This window comes from Dermacentor variabilis, chromosome 4 (genome assembly GCF_050947875.1).
Source record: "Dermacentor variabilis isolate Ectoservices chromosome 4, ASM5094787v1, whole genome shotgun sequence".
NCBI lineage: Eukaryota > Metazoa > Arthropoda > Arachnida > Ixodida > Ixodidae > Dermacentor > Dermacentor variabilis.
In genome coordinates this window covers 212953606-212979016 of record NC_134571.1, presented here as the reverse complement: position 1 = coordinate 212979016, position 25411 = coordinate 212953606, and the positions used below count along the sequence as shown (strand labels likewise).

The 25411-nt window shown below is 46.0% G+C and overlaps 1 protein-coding gene across 1 annotated transcript in view; it reads right to left on the bottom strand.

Moving 5' to 3' along the window:
• LOC142578515 (transient receptor potential cation channel subfamily M member-like 2) overlaps nt 1-25411 on the bottom strand; it is a 442858-nt gene that overhangs the window by 124903 nt on the left and 292544 nt on the right. Inside the window, exon 20 of the mRNA XM_075687892.1 lies at nt 2395-2503. Within this exon, the coding sequence (XP_075544007.1) occupies nt 2395-2503 (109 nt within the window). The remainder of the gene's footprint in view (nt 1-2394; nt 2504-25411) is intronic.

Here is a 25411-nt window from a genome sequence, read left to right as displayed (position 1 = left end):
CCACAATTTTACTAACGCGAATTCTTTCGGAGTAGAGTACTGGTTTGGGCGAGTTGGGAGCATTACGTGACAGTTTTCTTCTGTGTAAAAACTACAGAACGAAAATGGGACACTTGACAAACACAAGCACAGAAACATTGCGCTTGTATTGGTCAAGTCTCCCGTCTTGTATCTCTAGTTTCTGCACGGAAGCCGACGGTTAAGAAATGAATTCTCAGTTGCACCTAATTTCAATGGCGAAAATGTCTTTGCACCATCTAGTTTGCGAGAAAGAGCTCCCTGCTTATGTTGGTAGGTTTTGCGGTGCTGCCGTACAAAATTGAGACACTAATCTGGACACGGCGCCTAAATGCTCAGTGCAACAGTGGGCCTACATTCCTCTATAGCCTTGTCGATACCATCCTCAAATCAGCGGGCATACGAAACAAAAGGGCACCATAACGTAAAGCCATACCAGATTGTTTCTATTCCGTTTCTGCGATCAGCTCTCCGCTAGTGGTGAAACGATTTTTTGACAGCCACCACATCGACCGTCTGTCATGTGGCGTTACAAAAACCGCAAAACGTCTCCATTTGATATGACATCTGCAGCCTAATTATGCTTGATTAGACGAAACAAAGCAAAAAGTGTTAATTCTAATTCTACATCTTTTTCGCCATTAGCCCTCCGTTATGGGTAAAAAGCTTTCGGGCAGCGCTCACTTCGCCTTTCTGTCAAGCGATGTCACAAAACCACGACAACTCACCAAGTCAAATTGACGAGTAGGCGTTAAAGATACGGTAATATGCCTAACCAAATTGATTTTGGGTAGGAAACGCAGGATATTTCCCCTTTCCGAAAGGAATAGGAGATGGCTGCCCATCGATAGCTGTGGCACTGGCTATAGGAAGCTCCCAGGCCGAGAAAGCATCTATTGGCATATAAAAAGTTTCACCAAATGTATAACGCTATCGAGCCCTTTCGGCAGGTATATAATATCGCTACACCAACTCTTCATCACTGAGGATCTGTTACAGCTGCATTTTTAACGTTCGTTGAACGCCACCGCATTTTTCGAGCAGCCACAGCAAGCTAAGCAAGGTGAACGGACCAAGCGCTGATGCCGGCACCGCCCTCTTTATCCGGTCCTCCAAACCAAAGGCGCTGTATCAGCTCTGCAGAAAACCCTTTCACTTCTCCGTGCTTCTCGCCTGCTGTAGGCGAATAAGATAAGAAAAACTTGGCTAGGTAGGCAATGCTTTTCCCTTTTAAAGCGAACAAACGTGACATATAAACGAGACGAACACTAGAATGGGCTGCTCTAAACAACGCCGAGCGTTACCTCGTGATGCTTGTCTCGGCGTTACACAAATTTCGCGTCAGAATAGTGGAATAGAAACAGTGGTATAATTTAACGTTAGAGGGCATTATTAGTTGTTCATGAAAACACAAAGAACGTTAGGTTGCGGTTGATTAGAATGCAAAGAGTTGCACAAGAGATAAAGAAGGACAACACGTACCAGTAAAGCACCGTACATATTGCATGGCCTAACCAGCGCTTTAGCGAGCTGCGCTACCTGTGGCGAGCACTTCGTACATGGCATGGGAGGCAGGCTGCTGTATGGACCGGAAAACAAGGACGCATGGGGCTATGAGCATGCATTCATGTGGTGTTCAAATTTGTGGGGTTAATAAGTGAGTGCGGAATTTGAGAAGGCTACCTTCCGCGCAACGGCCTGCGTTTCTGCGAAATCAAGGTAAAAACTTAGGTGCTGAGCGTGCCGCGCCTTTAAACATCCAGATAAGCATCACATGGTAGCCGCATGCTTTGAAGTGCGCTTGCTGAGGCGGGCAATTGTTTGTGGTTTGCATCTTTTGTGTTAATTCGTGCGGAAATGAAGGTGATGATGGTTAAATTTTAGTAGCCAATCATAGTTACGTGCTGTGAACGTCAGATAGCAAAATTTGTATTTCCCTCTCGACGTTTGCTCTTTTCACGTGCACGCGCTTGCATCAACCCGCTCCTCATCCGCCTCGGAACAGCGAGAACCCAAGCTGTGTTGAAGCTATGGAGAAATGAATGGGAGCGAGTGCACGCTGCTTCCAGGACAGGGCTCCGGAAAGTCTGCAGGGTGAGGCCGTGTTAGAAGGGCGCGAGGTGTACGTCTCATGGTATTTAACTCGTTGCTAGCTGTAGGCCCTCGTATGCACATCATTTCGCTACACTAGAAGTAATCTTTAAAAATTCACCTGGAAAGTTGCCCAACCAACACTGCTTAACTGTGTCTTACTGATTTTTACTAGCAAATCTAGCATAGTCAACATTTTTGCTTGCGCCTGTACTACACAAGTGAACAGAACGACTTGTAGCATACTGTCCCGAGTGACCGAAGTAGGTAATTAAAGTACTTCACCTGAATACGGCAAATAAAGCATTAAGTAAGAATAACTTCAGGTGAACAAAGTATAGCACCGTAAAAACGTATGGCCAAAGTCCTGGGTTAGGGCAGTTCATGTCAGAATCTGGAAGAAATGAAAAAAATAGATGCATTCCGATTATCTCTATTTACAGAAGCACCCACGCATCACCGCAAAAATCTTGCAGAAGCTTCGCCGTTGTAAGTTGCTTCCGAGTAACCCAGCACATATGCTATGAAAGGAACACATAAATAGACGATATATCTTTGCAGACATTTAGCAACAAATATTACCACCTGAAGCAGTACACAACAATATACCTTCAGCAAGAAAGAGGATGTATCCGATTTACCGACTTACCGATAGTTTATCTTAGTATGAAGCTAACTAACGTCATCCCTGTACCGATTTTGATGGCGCACACGATGTATGGCTACTAGGTCTCTGTCTTACAACCTCATTATTACTTAATATAGCCACCCTGTATGTTCTCCAACACGCACGCAGTGCGCTAAAGTAAAACTAACCATACAAACGCGCGATCGAAGCGTGCCTTTATAGGATATTGAAGTCATTGGCACAAAGCACTTTAGAAGGTTACGATAACAGCCGCTTACCAATCAAAAATATATAGGGTAGCTCATGGCGAGCAACGTTTCTAAATTTGATTCACCATTACTAGCTATAAACGTGCAGCAACGTGTCTATATTTATTTGATACACCATTACCAATTATACACGTTCACACATGCAAAATTTGCAAGTATTCAGAAGCTGCAAACCAGTGTTAGACGGCGCGTGCTCTCGGATCCAATCATTGCGATATCTCCCATTCTCGTCATTTACTTGCATATATAAACTATGTCTATATGTAAACTGAATCTACATAAATACTATTCTACTCAAGTTGGTCAAGGCGTTTTTATTCCCTATTCGGAAAACGGGGCGGATCCGTTTAAGCGGACCACCGGTTGTGCTGCATGGCACAGAATGATGTTTCCTGGGGCGCCACTATTTACTATATTTTGGCCCACGCTGCTGTATCTCTACGAACTGCGCACCTCCTTGGGGCTCCACGAGATATTATGTATATATATATATATATATATATATATATATATATATATATATATATATATATATATATATATAGTTTCCCATGTAACATGATAAAATATATAAAAATATGCAAATGCCACGTGGCTGGAGAGAAACCAAAGGTAATCTTTGCCATTGCTTGGACAAATTCCGATTACTTTTGGCTCTGCGCCTAATTAAACACATCGCCCTAATTAATTATTCAACTTCTCAAATGTTAACTTACTATAAAAGTGTCAGTGAGAATAATGTAGAGCATCATGAGAAACTCCCTATACAGCTTTTTCTTGCTCAATACGTGTCACAAAAAAGCGTTTTTCCAAGCAAAGACAAGCTCACGAAAGAAGAAACCGGCGAATAAGGTGAGGCCACGAGACACAATCTCAAGATTGATATTCACTGCATGTTTTAATGTGTTAGCATTCTCAGAGTAACTAGAGTACTCCACTACTACTGTGGAACGGCTGACTACGAAGTGTTGTATGTCAGCGGTCAGGAAGACCTTTTCGCGGAATTGCTACCCGGGTGCATACCCTTCGTACAGCAGCCTCTTATAGAAGAAAGGGTAACGTCCCCTCCTGCCGAACCTGTACCGAGAAGACACACGGACGTACCCGCACACCAAAGGGTGGGGAGAAGACTCTATCCCCCGCCACAACCAAGGCTCTCAAAAGAGGGCGCTATAACTAGGTTGCAGACAAGCGCAAACCAACTTTTCACACTTTTCCACTACCCACACTTCTCATAGTCGGCTGAAAATCGCGCCACACACCAAATACACTGTACCACATGGCATGGGAATACAACCGAGCACAGCAGCCTCAACCCTGATGAGCAGAGTCAGCTGGTGAACACGACAAGGGAGGCGGCCAGGTCACACGGCTTCCTGGGTTAAGGAGGGAACCATCAAGAAGGTCATCAGACAACTTGGTCTGCTCTCTAATAAAGTTCAATCTCTCGCTCGATCGTTTTAAACTGAAGTGACTTAAACCACTATAGGCACCATCGCTATTCCTACAGCGTAGGGTGTAGGGTTCGAACGCACATTCGAACACAGCTTTGCCATGTTCGATTGTGCTATGGTCACATGCTAGGTGCTGCCTGTCCAACTACCCTGGTGGCATGGAGGACAACGTCGACCTGACCGACTGCGATGGAAACGTCTTCTTTAACTATAAGTATACTCTACCTGTCGTGGTTGCTCAGTGTCTGTGGTGTTGGGCTGCTGAGCACGAGGTCTCGGGATCGAATACCGGCCACTGCGGCCATATTTCGATGGAGGCGAAATGCGAAAACACCCGTTTACTTAGATTTGGGTCACGTTAAAGAAACCCAGGTGCTCGAAATTTCTGGAGTCCTCCACTACAGCATGCGTCATAATGAGAAAGTAATTTTGGCACGTAAAACCACATAATTTATATTTTTATAAATATTGCTACGAAACAGTGTTTACAATGACGAAGAGGCGAGCAGTGAGAAGACGACGACGACGTTTGGAGGCTAGCGCGGGCTGTTGCCTCTTCACCAAGTGCGGCCTATTCCCTTGTAAATATACTTGTATATAGCTTCTCGTCTGCGTCTTCCTACGTAACTTATCTGATGGAGGTGGACCTTCTCCGTACCTCGTCACGGAGCTTCGCAGTGGACGGTACGTCGAGCCTTCCTTCATGGCTCCCGGCGATGACAATTCGACTCAGCGGCTTCCAACACCTGCTGCCACTTCAACGACCTATATCACTCTCCCCGCTCCCCGTGATCCTGGCCTATTCACGGGCAAAGATGGGGAAGACGTCGACGACTGGATCAGCCTGTACGAACACGTCAACCGCAATAACCGGTGGGACCCTACTATCATGCTCGCCAACGTCGTCTTTTACCTTAGCGGCACATCTCGATTTAGGTTTCAGACGCACGAAGATGAGCTCACCAGTTGGGATTCGCTTAAGCAAAAGCTCCGAGACGAATTTGCCGCCCAGAAGGCGTTATCCGGCCGCGTGCAGACGTCAACTGAGCCCCACGTCAGGTACATTCAGGACGTCTTGGCTGTGTGCCGCAAAGTTGACGCACACATGACTGAGTCCGACAGAGTCTCCCACATTCTCAAAGGCATTGCCGCTGACGCCTTCAACTTGCTCGTTTTTAACAACGTGGCGACGGTGGATGCAGTTATATAACAGTGCTGCCGCCAGGAACTCGCTAAAAGCCAACGTATTGACCAGCAGTTTGCCCGTCTGCCCAACACCCCAGCGACATCGTTCTGTGCCGGCGCTTCTCGTCCCACCAACACTGGCAATGTTACCCGGATCGTCGGGCGTGAGATCGAGGCCGCCTATCCGGCTGCCTTCGACTCCAGCCCCTCCAACGCACCTGCAGTCACGGTTTCCCTGGTCCACGCAGTTGTCCGCCAGGAATTCGCAAACATGGGTCTTCAGACCATCTTCTCGGCCCATCGCCCTGATAACCACCCGGCTTCATCGATTCCGCCCCGTCCCGCATCTTATTACCCACCACGTTTGCGCAACCTATCTGAATGGCGCACTGCTGACGACAAGGCCATTTGTTTTCACTGCCGTCGAATCGGGCACATTTCTCGGTACTGTCGCAGTCGCTGGAGTTCCCCGACTCGGTCAACTTATACTGACTACTCTCGCCCTCAGGTGGCCTTTCTCGTTCCTATGTCGCACGCTCCGATCATGTCGCCACTGATTCTGCTGCGCTGAACCGCCCCTATTCTCCTTCACCTTCGCCCCAACGACGACAATCTCACTCTCCCCAGCCACCTCGCTCCTTTTCGCAGACTCCCTTCGGACGTCGCTCCCAGCCGGAAAACTAGACGATGCAGCGCCTCGAGGTGACGCTGCATTGCTCCTTACGCCGCCAAATCCTCTACTGACGTTGCCCACTCATCTGAACCTACTTGACGTGCAAGTCGACGGTGTTTCTGTATCTGCTCTTATAGACACTGGGGCGCATTTGTCGGTAATGAGCGCTGACCTTCGCAACCGCTTGAAGAAAATAATCACGCCCGCCACGACGCCTGTTGTCTGTGTCTCCGATGGCGGAACCGCCCCCGTAATTGGTATGTGTGCCTCCCGCGTCTCCTTCGCCGATCGCTCCAGTATCGTGCTATTTATAGTCATCGCCCGCTGTCCCCACGACATCATCCTCGGCTTAGACTTCCTCTCCGCACATTCTGCTCTCATCGATTGTTCCGCCAGTACTCTCCGCCTTGACTTGCCCGTTCTGGATCCCGCTGAGCCACACCCCAGTCACCTCAGTTCCGTCGACTTCGTTCGCTTGCTACGTTCGGAACTGACTTACGTTGACTTAGTGTCGTCCCAAACAGTGCCCGACGGTCACTACATCGCGGCTCCTATGCAAGACGTCCTACTTACACACGGGATTACACAACCTCATACAGTTTTATCTATTACGGCGAATTGCGTCTGCCTGCCAGTGGTCAATTTTGGTTTGATGGCACAAGTGCTGCCACGCATGATGTCTCTGGCCCAGCGTTGCTCATTCGCCGATCACTCAGTAGCATCTATTGCAGTAGACGACAATTCAGCTGATCCTCCTCTACAATCGCAGTCGGCAACTTCTACCATCGCCGACTTACAGAAAATGATTGAGCCCGACATGCCGTCCGAGCACGATCGTGAGCTCTACCGCGTTCTGTTTTCCTATTACGATATTTTTTACTTTAACGATCGTCCTTTCGCCCAAACTGCAGCTGTTAAACATCGCATTAACACGGGCGATGCCCCGCCCCCCCTATTCATCGCCGCCCGTATCGAGTGTCACCGCATGAGCGTTAAGTTATTCACGCAGAAGTTCGCGAAATGTGTGCCAAGAACATAGCTGAACCGTCATGTAGTCCATGGGCGTCACCTGTTGTACTGGTAAAGAAGAATGGCTCATGGCGCTTTTGCGTGGATTATCGGCACCCGACCAGGATTAACAAAACGAACGTGTATACCCTACCTCGGATTGATGACGCCCTTGACAGCCTCCACGGTGCTCGCTACTTCTCCTCTATTGACCTTCGCTCCGGCTACTGGCAGATTGCCATGGATGATCTCGACCGCGAGAAGACTGCCTTTGAAACGCCCGATGGTCTTTATGAATTCAAAGTGCTGCCGTTCAGTCTATGTAACGCTCCTGCCACTTTTGAACGCATGATGGACTCCCTTCTTCACGGTTTCAAATGGTCCACATGCCTGCGCTACTGGGACGTTGTTATAGTATTTTCCCTAACGTTCGCTACAAACCTCGAGCGCCTCTCAGAAGTCCTGGACGTCTTTCGTTGAGCCGGTCGGCAACTCAACGCATCGAAGTGCCAATTCGGCCATCGCCAAATTAGTGTCCATGGGCATCTCGTTGACGCGAACGGAGTGAAGCGGGCCCAAGCAAGATCCATGCTGTTACGCACTTCGCTGTTCTGAAGTGTGTCAAGGATGTGCGCAGCTTGATCGGCCTTTTCGCGGTCAATGAAGAAAAATTTCGCGGCCATAGCACGACCATTACCCGAGCTTTTGAAAAAAGACGCCCCTTTCCAATTGGGCGATAACGATAAATTGTGGCCATTCTCGCATCTAATCGATCTTCTCACAATGCCTCCCGTTCTCGCCCATTTCGATCCTTCTGCACCTACCGAAGTCAGTAGTGACGCCAGCGGTCACGGAATGGGCGCACTACTGGCACAACGCCAGCGTGGCAATGACCCTGTTATCGCTTACGCCAGCACGCTCCTCTCACCCTCGGAGCACAACTATTCCACCACTGAGCGTGAGTGTCTGGCCCTACTTTGGGCGGTTGCGAAGTTCCGCCCATACTTATATGGCCGATCCTTTTCCATTGTCACAGACCATCAGGCGCTTTGCTAGTTATGCTCACTGAAAGATCCTGCAGGAAGACTTGGTCGCTGGGCCTTACGCCTCCATGAATATTCGTATACTGTCATCTACAAATCTGGCCGACTACACAAGGACGCTGACTGCCTGTCCCACTACCCGGTAGACGAGCCTGACGACGCCGATAGTAGCACCACCAACGGCATTTTCTCTGTGTCTGCCTACGCTAACATCGCCGATGAGCAGTACCGAGACCTATCGCTGCGAGCAGTCATCGAGCGTCTGGCTCTGCACCTACCGACGCATCCGTTCGCCGATATGTCCTCCAGGGCGGCATTCTGTATGGAAGGAACTTCCTCCCTGACGGATCTGATCTTCTTCTTGTCGTACCAAAACATCTACGACAGACTGTGCTCTTTGATATGCATGACGCACCCACTGCAGGACATCTTGGGGGAACCCGCACGTACGACCGCGTCCGCCGCCGCTTCTACTGGCCTGCTCTCGCTCACTCCGTCCGACGCTATGTTGCTGCCTGTGATCCCTACCAGCGTCGGAAAACACCTCAGGTGCTACCTGCCCTTCGTCTGCAGCCAATCACCGTCCCTGTGGAACCGTTCCTTCGTGTTGGATTAGACATCCTCGGTCCCTTTCCCACGCCATGCTCTGGGAACAAATGGGTAGCCATCGCAACTGATTACGCCACCCGATATGCTATCGCGCGACCTCTCCCTACCAGTTCCGCCACTGAAGTCGCGCACTTTCTCTTGCGTGACATTATCTTACCTCATGGCGTCCCGCGACAGCTGCTTACTGACCGTAGTCGTAACTTCCTCTCGAAAGTGATCGCCGACATTGTGCGTTCCCGCTCCACTCAACACAAGCTGACTACCTCATACCACCCTCAAACCAATGGCCTCACTGAGTGGTTAAACCGTACTCTGACCGTGCTCTTACCGAAACGTACTCTTACGTTTCCAAGGACCACCACGACTGGGACATTGCCCTTCCTTACGTGACATTTGCGTACAATTCTTCCCGGCACCACGCCGCCGGATTTTCTCCGTTTTACCTACTGTACGGTCGCGAACCGACCTTGCCCCTTGACACGGTACTTGCTCTTGCTGCGATCTCAACAAGCGAGCATGCGCGCGGCGCCGTCGCCCTCGCCGACCATGCACGCCAGCTTGCCCGTACTCGACTCACGGCCTCACAAGCCACTCAGCAGCGTCAGTACAACGCCCGCCACCATAACGTATACAGTTTTCGCCTGGTGCGCTCGTGCTCCTGTGGTCGCCCTCTCGTCACGTCGGACTTTCAGAAAAGCGCCTTTCGCTATACACAGGGCCCTAACGCGTGCTGCGCCAAGTGACGCCTGTGACGTACGAAATTGCTGCTGTGTGTTCAACCTCGTCTTCTACTCTGGCATCTAGTGTTGTCGTGCACGTCAGTCGGCTCAAGACCTACTACACTGCTTCCGAGTCCGGCCTTTAATCGCTCCAGGACGGCGCTTATGCCGCCGGGGCAAGTGCTACGGAACAGTGTTAACAATGACGAAGAGGCGAGCAGTGAGAAGACGACGACGACGACGTTTCGAAGCTAGCGCGGGCGGTTGCCTCCTGGCCAAGTATGGCCTATTCCTTTGTAAATATACTTGTATATAACCTTTCGTCTGCGTCTTCCTACGTTACAATATAGTGTTCATACATTGGTCTTTTCATTGTGTTTTGCGACGGCAGTTGACTGTAACGATGGTTAAAATGCCCAGTGGGTAGGCTCTTTTGTACTTCCTTTCCTTCTTTCACATATATATATATATATATATATATATATATCGCTGACGTGCGCAGTAGTAAAGGTCCGCGCAGTTTCCAACGACAGAGAGCATGAGTATTGAGAGCAGACAAAGTTGCTTTGTCGTCTTCACTGTGGGTGGCCTCCGAGTTATATTCGTGGTCGCGTTATTTACGTACAAATAGGGTATCATCTATGTCTACATCATCATCATCATCATCATCATCAGCCTGGTTACGCCCACTACAGGGCAAAGGCCTCTCCCATACTTCTCCAACAACCCCAGTCATGTACTAATTGTGGCCATGTCGTCCCTGCAAACTTCTTAATCTCATCCGCCCACCTAACTTTCTGCCGCCCTTGCTACGGTTTCCTTCCCTTGGAATCCAGTCCGTAACCCTTAATGACCACTGGTTATATTCCCTCCGCATTACATGTCCTGCCCATGCCCACCCCCCCCCCATTTCTTTTTCTTGATTTAAACTAAGGTGTCATTAACTCACGTTTATTCCCTCACCCAAACTGCTCTTTTTTATCCCTTAACGTTACACCCATCATTCTTCTTTCCATAGCTCGTTGCGTCATCCTCAATTAAGTAGAACCCTTTTCGTAAGCCTTCAGGTTTCTGCCACGTAGGTGAGTACCTATTTCTACAATTCTATCCTTATTATAGAGCCTGCTAATAAGGCAGCAGCACAGTATCGAAGGTCGCCCTCCTCCCTGCCCGAAAAGGAAAAGCTGTGTGAAACGAAGGGAGATAAAACATAAAAATATTGCAATCTGTTTTATTCTATTTCTGCCAACAATCTGCCACGATTACTGAAAAATATGATGGGCTACCCCCGCTTCACCTACCTCTAACGCGAGGTGATGAAAAGCGCGAAAACCAATGCTGGCATATGACGTGTACACATTGCTAATGTATAAGTAAGTCGAACAAAAGGAAAATGTATTTACGGTGACACGTCTCTCTCACCATAACCCCTAAGCTATAACTCAAAATTTTTCTTCTGCGCCCCATTTCGCCTATCTGTCAACGAACGTCATAGAACTTGAACACTCAGAACTTCACAATATTCCCAACTGACGTGAACGCAATAAAGATGCTTCATACACCATGCAAAACCTATTTACTTCCGAATAGGTGGAGGTTGCCCCGTTAGTAAAATAAGAAAATACGGTTGCACACCAAACATCCTGGCACTGGCTACTCGGAGCAGCTGGCGAGAATGGAGTTTCTTGCGTATAGTGAACATTTGGGGGTGGAATTATATTGTTGTCGAGCCCTTTGTGGCATCATAGGACATAGCTCTGTTAATTGTTCGCTGAAGATACGTTTTAGCGATAATCTTACTCTTCCGTTGAATGCCAAAGCAGTTTCCGACCAGCCTCTACAATCTAAGCAAGGTGAAACCGGACCAATTGCAGCTGTCTGCACCACCCTCTTCATCCGGTTATCTTCCACTGACCTAGCTAGCGCAGACGTACCAAAACTTGCTCCATTTTTTTGCACCCCCGTCCTCCTGTCAGCCAATCAGATAAAGAAAACATGTCAAGGTATGCAACTCTATATTCTTTATAATATCCCAAAAGTGGCCTCCTATTAAGGAAAAGTGTTCGTTTGGGCTCCTCACGCGATGATTCCACTCCTCGCCCAGCGGTTACGTAAATTTTAACTCGGGACATTCGAAGAGCGTCAAAATGAAAGCTGGAAGCGGAAACATGGAAAACAGAAACATGGAAGCCGCATTTGCTGGCCCTATCATACACGTAATTTATGTACGTGACATATATTCAGACTATCTGACGTTAGGTCAGCCAGGCTCACGAGTTTATTGCGTAAAGAGAGAACTGTTTCACTTCTTTGAGAAGTTTTAGACAGGTCGTACTCACATCTGCTAACAAAGCACCCTTGAGTTGCATCTGGCGGTGGGTTGTGGAAGCAATTCTTGTCGCCTGAAAAAGGAGGGATGACGCACGTCCTCAGAGAAGCGCTCAAGCTTCCACAGCCTGACAATAACTGTCACTTTGTTGCTCATTGATAATCAACAAACGAAGCTTTATGAAACGTTGTATCAAAGAGGCTGCCGCTGCTGTAGTTTAATTGGTTGGCCAGTGTACATAGTACAAAGATATTGTAGGATCGGCTCACCCCTGCAATAATTTTCCTTATATTCTACTTAAGGTCTCTTTTCCTTACTTATACTGTTTCTTTCAAAATGTAGTTAATTTCCCGTATATTTTCTTTAGCTTACTATCATTGTTGCAAAGACATATACGCTCGACCCCCTATTCTTCTCACTTATTGCAATTGCATTTTTCATTTTATATTGCTGTGTAAATTATAAATGGTAACAGTGGACGCATTTTAGCCTCGATCTTTCCACAATGACTTAATGTGCGGCATGTGTAAAGTTTTGAACAACGCGAGAACACAACATACAAAGGATAAGTGGCCATCATGTTCAGAATATACGATCTCGAAGTGCACGTCGTATATATATGAAAAAAATATGTTGTCAGTTGTATAGATTGGTAAAAAAAAATGTTCTCTGTTCTACGTTTTCGTGAGGGTAGCGGAAAGATTGTGTATGCGACTTGGCATTACTTCCACGAAAGCTACCATGGAGATGACTTACAGTGAGCACGTAGAGATTCGTTGTTTTATCGATTGAATGAATGAGTTGTTGACTGATTGTTTGATTTATGTGTGTGTTTTATGATGTAAGGATTAACGGGGTGGTGGGCAGGACGTTTTCAAAAGCAGTCCTTCTGGAATGTGGCTGTCAATGCTACTTATCTGTTCCGTAAAAGTGTGAAATTGTCTCCTAAAAGTATTGAAATTACTGTAGTGGAAGTGCGCTGTAAACATGAAGGATAAGTATCAATGAAATTAAGGACTAAAAATTTTCCAGCGGTATTCCACAGCGGCACAACTGCCTCGTCGTGGCCCTTGAATGCAAAGGCCTTGACACAGGTGCTGCGTTGAATCTGATGTCGCAGCAAGAGTCTCCGATGTAAGGCGGCGCTTGCCGTAGTTAATAGCTTGCACTGTGTCGATATCTTTATTTCGCCCTTCACAAGATCTCATAGTAGGAGGAGCTTAACTTCACAGACTGAGTCCTCTCGGTGGTGTAATCTTCTTCCGTGTAATCGTCGTATACTTGACTATATCTAATACTGCTTCGCCTTTCCGGCGATATTGCAGCCTTTCTCTCTTTTTTTTTGTTCTGTGAGAACGTGTATAAGAGTGGCTGCACATGACTGCTGTTGATTCTGATTTCGAGTGAATCCGGCTTGGCCTCATTTCGAATTACTGAGCGATTTACCCAGTGTTACCCAACTCTGATGAAGCGAGACTTGAATATAGAGCAATTGCATTACTCGAAGAAAACCTAGTGCATATCGTTTCCCCTACAGTTCAGTAGCATCCAGTAATTCTTTAGTTACTGAGATTCAATTCAGTTATTGCAACTAATCATCTAACAGGAGAAGTACTGTTTTAATTTTTAACTGTCAATGAGGCATGTGTAGGCACCCCAAAATAACATCTAAGTGCGGTGTTTTCAGCGACGTACTAATTGCGTTCAATTTTTTTCCGACATGCAAACAAACCTCACGAACTATGAAAAATACCACAGGAGTACGCTACCACCCGCATCATCAAGCAGAGCTCTCAAATGAGCTGAGTGAAAGCAAATAAATTTGCCTGTCGCAAACCCAAAGAGAAAGCGCATCACCTTGATAATGGTACGCAAGAAGCATCAACAGCAGGTTTCGCTGCTTCTCAGCTATTCAAGTTCAAGTTCAAGTTCAAGTTTATTTACCAGACAATAAGCTGGAAGGTCCGCTGGGCTAAAAGCCGTGAAATTCAATATTAATATGCTGGCCTCATTTCTAGGTCACACTTAGTATCCGTGTAACAAAGCCGACTGATCACATTGGTAACACAACTCCCTTGATAACGTGGCCGAAGCGCCGCTCTGACCATGCACGAAATTCGAAAAGCAATGTAATAGGCATAGAATGATTCAAAATCCCGAGTTAGCTCGCACCGCATCGAAAGTGTGCGCGCGTAAGTACACTTCCTGCTAGGAACTTGCTTCGAACCAAAGCCAAATTAAAGTTACGGTTTTATTTTTCATTAGAGTGTATACGTGCTGCAAAAGCAGGTTCGTGGCAAAAAATAAAAGTGAAATAAGGAGACCGGCTACCAACTCACGTGTACAGAAAAGGCATAACCTATACATTCAAAGGAAACTAAATAAACCATCCGAGCATAATTGGCATTCTCGATGTCTGAAAAAAAATATTTCAATGTGCCCTCATTATCTATGAATTCGTAAGCTCCGTTGAGCACCAGCCTAGAGGACATGTTTGAATAGGCGTCCTTTTGCAGCTATACACAGTACATTGTCCGTTTTATCATATCTTCAGTGGCTTTCTTGATGACCGACTCTGGAATCCTACTGCAGACATCCCTTACCCTTGCCTGGAACTTGTCTGAGGTCCATCTCGATCATGTAAGCATGATCTTTCGCATAACCCCAAAGAAAGAAATCGAGTGGAGGGAAGTCAGGTGACCTAGCCGGCCAATTTACAGGCCTGTGCCTTCCAATCTATTGGGCATCAAAGGCGCATCCAGAAAGTTTCGCGCTCGGCTGCTGCTGTGTGCGGGTTCCCCGTCTTGCTGATCCCGCAGAAGTGGATGACACAGCAGCGGGACTTCACTCAGAAACGTATCCACCACTTCTCCAAGTATTTAGTTCACGTAACGCTGTCCAGTCAGTGTGTGATAGAAGTAGATAGGGCTGATTATTGCACCGGCGCAAATTCCGACCCACATATTGAGGGACCACTGGTACTGATGCCGATTGAGCTTTACCCAGTGTAGATTGCAGTCCATCAAATAATGTGCACTCTGGAAATTTACCTAGGCGTTTATGCAAATATTGGTTTCCTCTGTGCACATTATGTTACTCAGAAAGTCTTGTGACTCCTCAGCTTTTGCGAGGACTATATTCGAAAAATCTAGGTGATTCTACAGGTCCAAATCCTCTAAGCATTGATGCTGGTTAAGTTGGTATGGGCGAAAGGCCGTCATTTAGAATCCTTTCAGCTGTTGGCTTCAAAGTTGGTACCTGGGCAGCCCCGTCCTACAAGCTATCTTGAGGGTTGGATCCCGTAAAAGGTAGAACATCCGTGCTTAGGCCAGGACTCAAAGATGGAATCCTACGCCGCTGTTTTTTGAAGGTGCTGGTTTTCCTTAGGTTTTCATTATTTCTGATGATAGTCGAAGCGTTTGGTCTACGGACACATTTCAATGATATATATATATATATATATATATATATATATATATATATATATATATATATATATTTGCGGCCTTCCTCTTGTTGCCATTTGCAGCTCCCAAGGCAGCGATAAATTGTACCTTTTGACCATTAGAGAAACCCATGGGGACTGAAACGAAACAAAACGCACCTTCAAACATTTGCACTGAAGTTCTCACTTCGTTTTTGTGGTGATAGGTTTTGCGCCTAAAAAAAACCATCCGCACACTTTATCTACACTAAGACAACTGCTATCACAGCTCGTTCCCAACTAACACCAATCGCAACGAGTTACTTCGACCTGTGGGTGGCAGATAAGTCACTAGCTCGTTCATGTTCTTTATTCTTCTTTATTTGTTCTTTATTTTTTTATACTTCGTTCTGAATAATTGATTGATCGAGGGTGTTGCTTTATGATCTAGGTGGGCGCGAAGTCACGTGGCATTTTCGATACTTCTCGTGGTTTATCAGTCGGAAAAAATTGTAAGCAATTAAATACGTCGTTGAAAGTACCGAATCTGGATGTCCCTTGGATGTCCCTTGGATAAGCCTTCGAATTTCTCATTGGCATTTTGCTAATTAGAATTGTGCATCTCGAGTTACATAATTCATTACAATTACTTCATTAAATATCAATAGCGAAAACATTACTAAGCTATTCCGCTGTAGTGGAAACAACATGCACTAGGTTTTGTTCGTGTAACGAATTGCTCTTTTTTAATCTTTGTGCATGACAGTCAATTGGGACACCCTGCATATATTTATGACCATTGCATGCAACCGACTGTGTCGCCATCCGCAAAAAATGTTGTAAATTATTATATATGTTTTTTATGACTCGTTAGCGTTGCTTACTGGAAACGCAAGCAATACTGAGGCACACACCATTCACGAGCACTTCGAACGCCATTGATGAAAGACTCTGCCTAAGGGGTCTTTAAGGTCTATATGTTTTTCATTGTCAAAAAAGCATGCAAACAATTTAAAGCGTGGTGAACATACAGCAACATGTTTATTCTTTGCACATAGGCTATCCATACCTTCAGAAATAACTTTTAATTGACTACCTCCTTCTATTCTCAAATATAATAAGCTTTGTATTGTGTGTTAATTAGATGTATTGCGTATGTGCATGGTGTTTCAGTGTAAATGTAAAACAATGTTCAAGTGAGAAAATACGGATGAGGCAGCCTCCACTAGTGCTTATAATGCCCATGTCTTTCTATTGTCAGGAATTGCAGATAAAAAGCGAAAGTATCCATTAAAAGCCGCGCACGTTCGCATCAACAATGATGGAGTAAGCTATTAGCCCCAGTAAGATTTCAAACGAGAAGCTCGAGGAAAGTCAAAAGAAACCTCAAGTGATATAGGTGACAAAGTTCTGCTAATGGCAGTTTAGGTGTGCGTAGGGGGGAAGGGGAGGGGCTGCGGCGTCGCCCGGAGGAAGGGCTCAGCCCCCCGCCTCCTCCCCCTCTCCCACGGAAAAACTCCGAAGTGAATTCGGGCGCCCGAGCCCTCCCCCTCTCCTCCCCCCTGCTTCCGCCATCCCCTTGGGCGCCAATGCATGGATGACAGTGAGAATTTCGCTGTATCTACCACATACAGGAGATTTACAGGTAGGGGTTGCTGGCCCTTTTTCTTAGTTGATGATATAGAGATTCCGCTCTTCGAATTTTTTTATTGCGGATCAACTATCATGCAGAATGACATTTCCTCAATTTACAGTCACTCTCCTTAACTCACAAGTAGTGGTCATATGAAAGACATGATCGTCATATCAAGTTTGGCTCAAGAAATGCGTAACGCGTGGTGATTTTAGTGTTGCTCTTCGCTGGCACAAGCACTTGGCGAGACCTTGCGTGTTTATATCAAGAATGAAGATCGGCTGTTATTCCAGCATTTGCGCTTTGTGGTCTTTCTTTTGCGCATGTTTGTTTCACTGTTTTTCGTCGTACACGACCATTCGTAAACTCGCCCAGCCTTTTGACCTTGTTGGCAATGGCCAATGTTCCAAATGTACATCAATTTGTAGACGTTTCTCGAGGTTGCATTGCTCCACCTGCGTTGCCATTATAATCAGAGTTCTTTTTTTTTCACAAGAAATACTTAAAGGCAACGACGACAGAGATGGACGTGCCGGTGGCTTTCCTGACGATATCTATTTGTTCTGTAACCACGTTTCCATCAATATCCCTGTCCCAAGGTACCCAGCATACTGCAACATCCTGCTTATAAGTATAAAATGTTCAGAGGAGTCAAGGAAGCTATCATATTTCGAACATAATGGGTTGACTCTTCAAAATTACTTCAATCATCCGAAGCTAGTTTTCATCGAGGCGCGTGTGGAGGAGAATCGTACTTGTTCATTAAATAGGCATAGAAACACTTTCCTAAAGAAGCATGGAATGGCCACACAAGAAAGAGCGTAGCCTAAGAAACTTTTCGATTCATTTAAGTTTAGGCGGAGTAAGAGTTCGTTAACGCACCGATGCACGGCCTTGTCAGTCCTTTCGTCTCTGCTAGAAGTTAAACAGAGCGGATAGCAAAGAGGCAACGGCCTTCCCCAAAGTTCTTTTTTATTCCTTTACGGCACAACTGCGGGTTCAGGCGTGTCAGGCGCTTTCTTGACGCCAGACGGGCGCTCAGGTTACCTCACGTCGCCAGGGGCCTTAGGGTAATTCATTCACAGAGACCAATTATAGCGCATCGTTGTCCCAGTGTTTCGCCGGCGACAGGCATCTTCGCTTTCGACATAGAAGAAAAAACTACAAACATAGCAAAAAGTTTGTTTAAATCAAATATCAAACTCCAGGGCTCATATTTTCTTCGTACATCTAGTTTATCGTTCTCTGTCTGTCTTTCTGCGTACAAAAAATGAGCGCCAAATATGCCACATTTGTCACTAGATGAAAACGTCTATAATTGGTATGAGAGCATAACCACTTCTTATTTCCTTGTAGTGAAGGTTTCGACAAAAGTTCGACTGGTCAGACATTGAAGTGAAAAAAGGTTTGCAGCCACTGACAAAGTCAAGTGAAAAGAAAGACGTTTCGGAACCCGTACAGGTTCCTTGTTCACTATGAGGTGGCCAAGACGAGTAATGGCATATTCAAGGCTAGGTTTGTGACGTAATGACTAATTGTAGATGATTGGCCCTCTTCCTGCTGCTCGGTTCATGGTCCCGGTTGTCGACTCAAGAAGAAGCCGTGTTGTCAGATTTTGTTTTTTGGCTAAAATTGCTGGTTGTCCGGATCAGTGTGATGTCCATACGTATGCACATGTTAAGCAACCGCACTACAAGCGATTTCTTCATTTCTGACGTCACGCTGTTGCTCCTCGAGTCGCCTTGGGTACTTTCCGGTTTCGCCAGTATAAACCTGGCTGGAACTGCCGCCAGGAACCTGGTAGACAAACCCAGGGACGTTGATGTCTCGTACGTGGGCGTTAACATTCACAAGCATGCTCCGTAGCTTGGAGTTTGGCACGCGCCCAATGCGGAAGTTGTACTTTGCAAACACGTGCGACAAAGCTTCGCTTATTCGGCGAACATACGGAATGCCTGCGCTGGCGGTAAAAGCCTTCGGATTTGCGGTCACTAGCTGCCTAACTTTCTTTTTGATTCATTGCCACGAAATGGTCGGGGTAGCCATTTTTGGAAAGTTCCCGCCATACCATCTTGAGCTCGAATTGCAGGTGGTCTTTCTCAGTGCAGATCAGCGTAGCACGCGTCAACAGTGATGAAGCAGCCGATTTATTGTGAGCCGCCACGGGATGATTAGAATGGAAATCAAGGTACCGGCCATTGTGCCTAGGCTTGCGGTATATGGTGAAGGACAGCTCGCGACATTTACGAAGGACGAGGACGTCAAGAAACGGCAGGCAGTAGTCTTTTTCGATTAGCACAATAAACTGCAGCTTTGGGTGCACTGCGTTGAGCTCATGTCTGTCGAAGAAGCCTGTCGACGTCTTCCCTTCGTAAGACGCAAAGACAGTCGTCCACGTAGGGGTAGAACAACTTGGGTCTTGGTTGAAAACCGGCCAGAACTCTGGCTTCGAGGGCCTACATGACAAGGTTAGCGGTACTTACGGATATGGACGCTCCCAGAGCGGGGCCCTCTGTCCGCTAGTCTATGCTGGAGCGGAAGGAAAAATACGTGTTTCTGAGACAAAATTACAGCAACGTGCAGAGGTTCTCAACGTCAAATGGCGTGCGTTTGGCGAGGGCATTGTCGTTTTTTAAAAATTCCTCGCACGCGATGACGGCCAGATCGACAAGCACACTAGTGAACAAGGCTACGACGTCGAACGACATCGTAACATCCTCAACGTCCAATTGCAAGCTGTGGAGCTTTTTATCAAAATCCCAGCAATCCGCCACGTGTGTGACAGATTTGCCAGCTAAAGGAATCAGTACTTCGTGCAATTATACTGATTGGTTCTGCAGCGGAGACCTGGTAAAGTCTCTATGGATCCCAAGGGGTCGCCGACCTTGCGGACCTTGGGGAGACCGTAAATGGTGGGGGCTGAGCCATTGGAGCAGAGTAGGTGGCACTACAAGTTCTTTTTGTCCGGAAGTAGGTACTTCAAAAGGCTGGCCAGAAGTTCTTGCAACGGAGTCTGTGGCGTCCCCCCTAGTTGTGGGGTCGTAAGACAAAAGAGAGCAAGTTTCCTTGTCTTCCAACAGGACCAACATTTTTCAGTCGTAGTCGCCTCTATCAAGTTCCACAGTTGCGTTCCCTTTATCGGCAAGCAGAACCTTCGAATTGCTCTCATTGTAACTAGGGCATACACCGTGTGGTTTCATAGAATAGTACCTTGCCTTTTTGCAATAAATGTACATGATATAGTGAAATAAATACGGCTTATTTTTTGTAGTTTTATCCGTAGGTAGAAGCGTGCATTGCGGCTTACATGCCTGTTCAAAATATTAGGCTGATCAAGCTCACATGTTGCAGTCTATACTGGAATCTACGCCTTCAAACACGGAAATAGCACCATCACCTTCTTTTCAGAGGGCGGCAAATAACCGAAAGAAATTGAATTCCTTAGAATGGAGGCGAGTCTCCTGAATTCAGAATATCTTATCATCCTGCTGACCTAAATGGCATTAAATAGACAAGGTCAGAGGTAAGAACGAACGCCGGATTACATTCATTGCCAGGTCGGTTCTCATGTTTTACCGTTGTATGGGATCCTGGCTTGACAGACAAATTAGCGAGGATTGGGACCTTGCTAAATATTATTAAAATTAAAATCTGATCGAAGTTCCGTACTAGGGTGGTTGCTTGGGCTAGTTGGTAATTCATGATCAAAAATAACGTACAGCGCGAAGGACAAGGACTGCGAGAGCGCTGTGTATGTCGTCTCTTGCAGTCCTTGTCCTTCGCGCTGTACGTTATTTTCTATCATGAAGTTCCGTAAGTCTGGAAGATATCTCTTGACATTTCTTTCAATTGCAACTGCGTAGTAGAATTACGGCGATCACGAATAACTTCAAATTTATGTTTTGATGTTTTTTACCTATACATACTACCAATCCTTTCCGGGGTTGGTAGCAGGAGAGGCACACACGGGGAAAAGATGGTAAAACAGGAACGATGAAATACGGTTGGAAACGCACTTCACAAACAATTTTGGAACTCTTTAGGAGCCAGAAATTGAAAAATACACTAAGAATTATTAGTTATAATAAACCCCCTTGATTACCATAAGAAAAAACTACATGATAGCCGGAGGGCTATACATGAACAAAATTTGTTAAAATTGTAAAACGCTGGTCAAAACGCAATCAGAAAAAAATTATGTAACATGGTAATACAACAAGGAATAAAAAATTGAAGAAAGTCCCGTCGGTGGAAGGAGAACTTATAATGCGATTAGCAACTAAGCAGGGAGTGCCATTATGTTAGTCGATCATAAATCACACACATTATACTTCATTGCCGAGATGAATTCTTGCAGCGATGTCCTTTCGGTGTGAAATTGGTGCAGTGTATCCATTAGTCTGTAGCTTATGCAAAAATCGCTGCCTAAAACACATTCTGTGTCAAACGAATGTTTTGAGCGTTTTGAGTGTCTGCGTTGTGTTGGTTTCTCTTCGTCATCGATGCACATTTACATGCGTCTATATTATTCTGGTGGTAAATTTGGTGATGCATGCATTTGAGTCGTGCCAATCCAGTTGATCGCTCTAGTGAGCTAGTACCTGCATTATTTCGAAGCTGCCTCGATGATGATGATGATATGTGGTGTTTTGTGGCGCAAGGGCCAGGTTTGGCCAAAGAGCACCATGACACGTGGTAATGTTGAAGATGTATTATGGAAGATGTGACTTGGCTGTAAAGTGGCCTAAAAATATTCGCTGTAAAGTGCGTAAAATCTATGTGCTATAAAATTATGGCGATGACTTATGACGAATACTATGAACATTAAAATCCATCGTAGAAGAATGATGCAAATTATAAAATATATAAGATCGTAAAATTACTTGGAGCACTGCTGCCTCGACAGAGCCCTTGAAAGACAAGGGACTAGAGGCATGTGCTATACTAAAGAGATATCGCAGCGGCATCCTCTGAAGAGAGGACCCTCTACGAACATGTGGGGCTAAAAACATGCAAGACAACATCTTTCAGAAAACTTAGGACGGCGTTGGTGTCAAATAAGGGTTCTCGGCCGAGTAGCATTGCGGGATGAAGGGGGATGTGATGCCGGTATGCTAAAGGAAAATGTTTCTTTCTTTCATATCCGGCTTCCCGACACTCCAGGAGGACGTGGAGGACGGTCAGCCTCTCCCCGCATCTACCGCAGGTTGGAGGATCATTTTCAGTGAGTAAATAGTTATGCGTGCCAAATGTGTGTCCTATTCTGAGACGACAGAATAGGACATCTGTTCGGCGTGATTTTGTTACAGAGGGCCAGAATCCTAACTGTGGCTTTATCACGTGGAGCTTATTATTTGTTTCCGCGTCCCATAGGCGTTGCCAGTGATATCGTAGTTTCCTCCGCAAGAAGGGCTTCAGACCTGTGACAGGAACTGCAGCGGTGGGATTAGCAGAATGCCATGCAACTGACGTGGCCATCTGGTCCGCCAGAACATTACCTTCGATGGCCCTATGTCCTGGCACCCAGCATATAATCACATGCTGGTTAGATATATATGCGTTACATAAGATGGAATAGAGTTCAATTATAACAGGATTTTTGTGCTTACAGAACGATATCAAAGCCTTCACAACACTTAGGGAGTCCGTATATATAACTGATCTTTTGAGTTTTGATTTCCTTATATGCTTCACGGTCGATAATATTGCGTAGGCTTCAGCCGTAAAGATACTAGTTTCCGGATGCAGTACGCCGGATTCCGAGAAGGATGGACCGACGGCTGCATAGGACACCCCGTCGTGCGACTTCGATGCGTCTGTGTAGAACTCCGTGCCGGAGTGTTTGTGTTGGAGTTCCCGGAAATGCATTTGGATTTCAATGTCTGAAGCGTGCTTTGTAACTTGAACGAAAGATGTGTCGCATTGTATCAGCTGCCACTCCCAAGGAGGTAGCAGCTTGGCTGGATGCATTAGGCGAAGCTCGAGGAGTGGAACATGCATTTCTTCACTAAGCTCCCTCACACGCAGCGAGAAAGGCTGTCTTACGGATGGACGATTATGAAAGAGTGTAGCATATGTCATATCGTTAATGGTATTAAGACACGGATGTTGAGGATTAGAGTGGACTTTCAGAAAATATGTTTGGCTGATGTATGTTCTCTGGATATGAAGTGACCACTCATTCGATTCTGCATATAAACTTTGTATGGGACTCGTTCTGAAAGCTCCTGTGGCTAAACGGATACCTAGATGGTGAACAGGGTCTAGCATCTTTAGCGCACTTGGAGCGGCAGAATGATAGCTCACGGCACAATAATCTAATCGTGAGCGAATCAGGCTTTTATAGAGATTAATTAAACACTTCCTGTCACTACCCCACGAAGTATGGGCTAGAAGTTTGATTAGGTTCATTGTTTTCAGACATTTTTCTTTAAGATGTTTAATGTGGGGGACGAAAGTGAGTCTGTAGTCTAGTATAACACCTAGAAATTTGTGCTCTTTGTTTACGGGTATTTGTTGTCCACATAGTTCTAAGCAAGGATCTGGGATCATTCCTCTCTTGCTTGTAAAAAGAACGCAAGAGCTTTTGTTAGGATTGATCTTAAATCCATTCTTGTCTGCCCACATCGACACTTTGTTCAGGCCATGCTGTACCTGTCTCTCGCACACTGCGAGGTTACAAGATTTGAAAGCTATTTGTATGTCGTCCACGTAGACAGAATAAGAGATTGCCGATGGTAATGAAGCGCGAAGCGTGTTCATCTTCACGATGAAGAGTGTGCAGCTGAGCACGCCTCCTTGGGGTACTCCAGTTTCTTGCGTAAAAGGACGCGAAAGTACATTACCGACTTTTACGCGGAAGGTACGAGTGGACAGATAGCTTTCTATTAGGTTTAGCATATTGCCATGGATGCCCATTTCTGACAAGTCTCTTAAAATTCCGTAACGCCACGTCGTATCGTACGCCTTCTCCATATCGAGAAATATTGATAAGAAGAACTGTTTATGTATAAAGGCGTCCCGGATATTTCCTTCAATACGTACAAGATGGTCGGTAGTGGAGCGCCCTTCTCGGAAGCCACACTGATAGGGATCAAGCATTTTGTTCTGTTCAAGGAAATGGATGAGTCGCCGATTTATCATTTTTTCAAATACCTTACACATGCAACTTGTGAGGGCTATCGGGCGGTAGCTTGCCACTGAGGAGGGATCTTTGCCTTGTTTTAAAACAGGGACCACTATGGCTTCTTTCCATGCGGTCGGAAGGTACCCTGCGTCCCAAATGGTGTTGAAAAGTGAGTAGTGTAACCTGCGTGTCATTGTGTAAGTTTTTGAGCATTTCGTACATGATTCTGTCAGATCCCGGTGCAGAGCTCTTGCATGAGCTCAAGGCAGCTCTCAACTCGGCAATACTGAAAGGGCAATTGTACGATTCATTCTGTAGACATTTTCTTTTGAGTGGCTTACATTCTTCTATTTGCTTATACTTCAGGAAGGATTTCGAATAATGTTTTGAACTTGACACACTCTCAAAGTGCTCCCCAAGTGAGTCTGCCTGATGCTGCAGCGTATCACCCTGTGTGTTTACCAGAGGGAGTGAATATGTTTGTCTCCCTCTAATTCTATTTACGCGGTTCCAGACTTTCGCCTCATCTGTAAACGAGTTGATGTTCGATAAAAACTTTTGCCAACTCTCTCTTCTGGCCTGTCGGCGAGTTCTCCTGCCTTGAGACTTAACTTTCTTAAAGTTAACAAGATTCTCTGCAGTGGGTGAAGCACGTAGCAACTCCCACAATTTGTTTTGATTCCTACGTGCGACTCTACATTCATCGTTCCACCACGGGACATGCCGTTTGCATGCCGAGCCACTTACTTCACGTATGCATTTAGATGCGGCATCTATAATGAAAGCTGTAAAGTAATCCACAGCAGCATCAATTTCTAACGAGGACATGTCCTCCCATGATATGCTAGTTAAGGTTCGGAATTTCTCCCAGTCGGCTGTATCGATTTTCCACCTAGGAGCCTGTGGCAGATATTCGTTTTCTTTATATGTTCTTAGTAGTATCGGGAAGTGGTCGCTCCCGTAAGGATTGTCGTTAACTTCCCATTCAAGTTCAGAGAGCAGTGACGGGGAGACTAGGCCAAGATCTATTGAAGAAAATGTTCTGTTTGCAAGAGAATAGTATGTCGCTTCCTTCTTATTCAGAAGACAAGCACCAGAAGAGAAAAGGAACTGTTCAACGAGACGACCTCGCGCGTCTGTACGAGAGTCGCCCCACAGGGAGCTGTGCGCATTGAAATCGCCAAGAACAACATAAGGTTCTG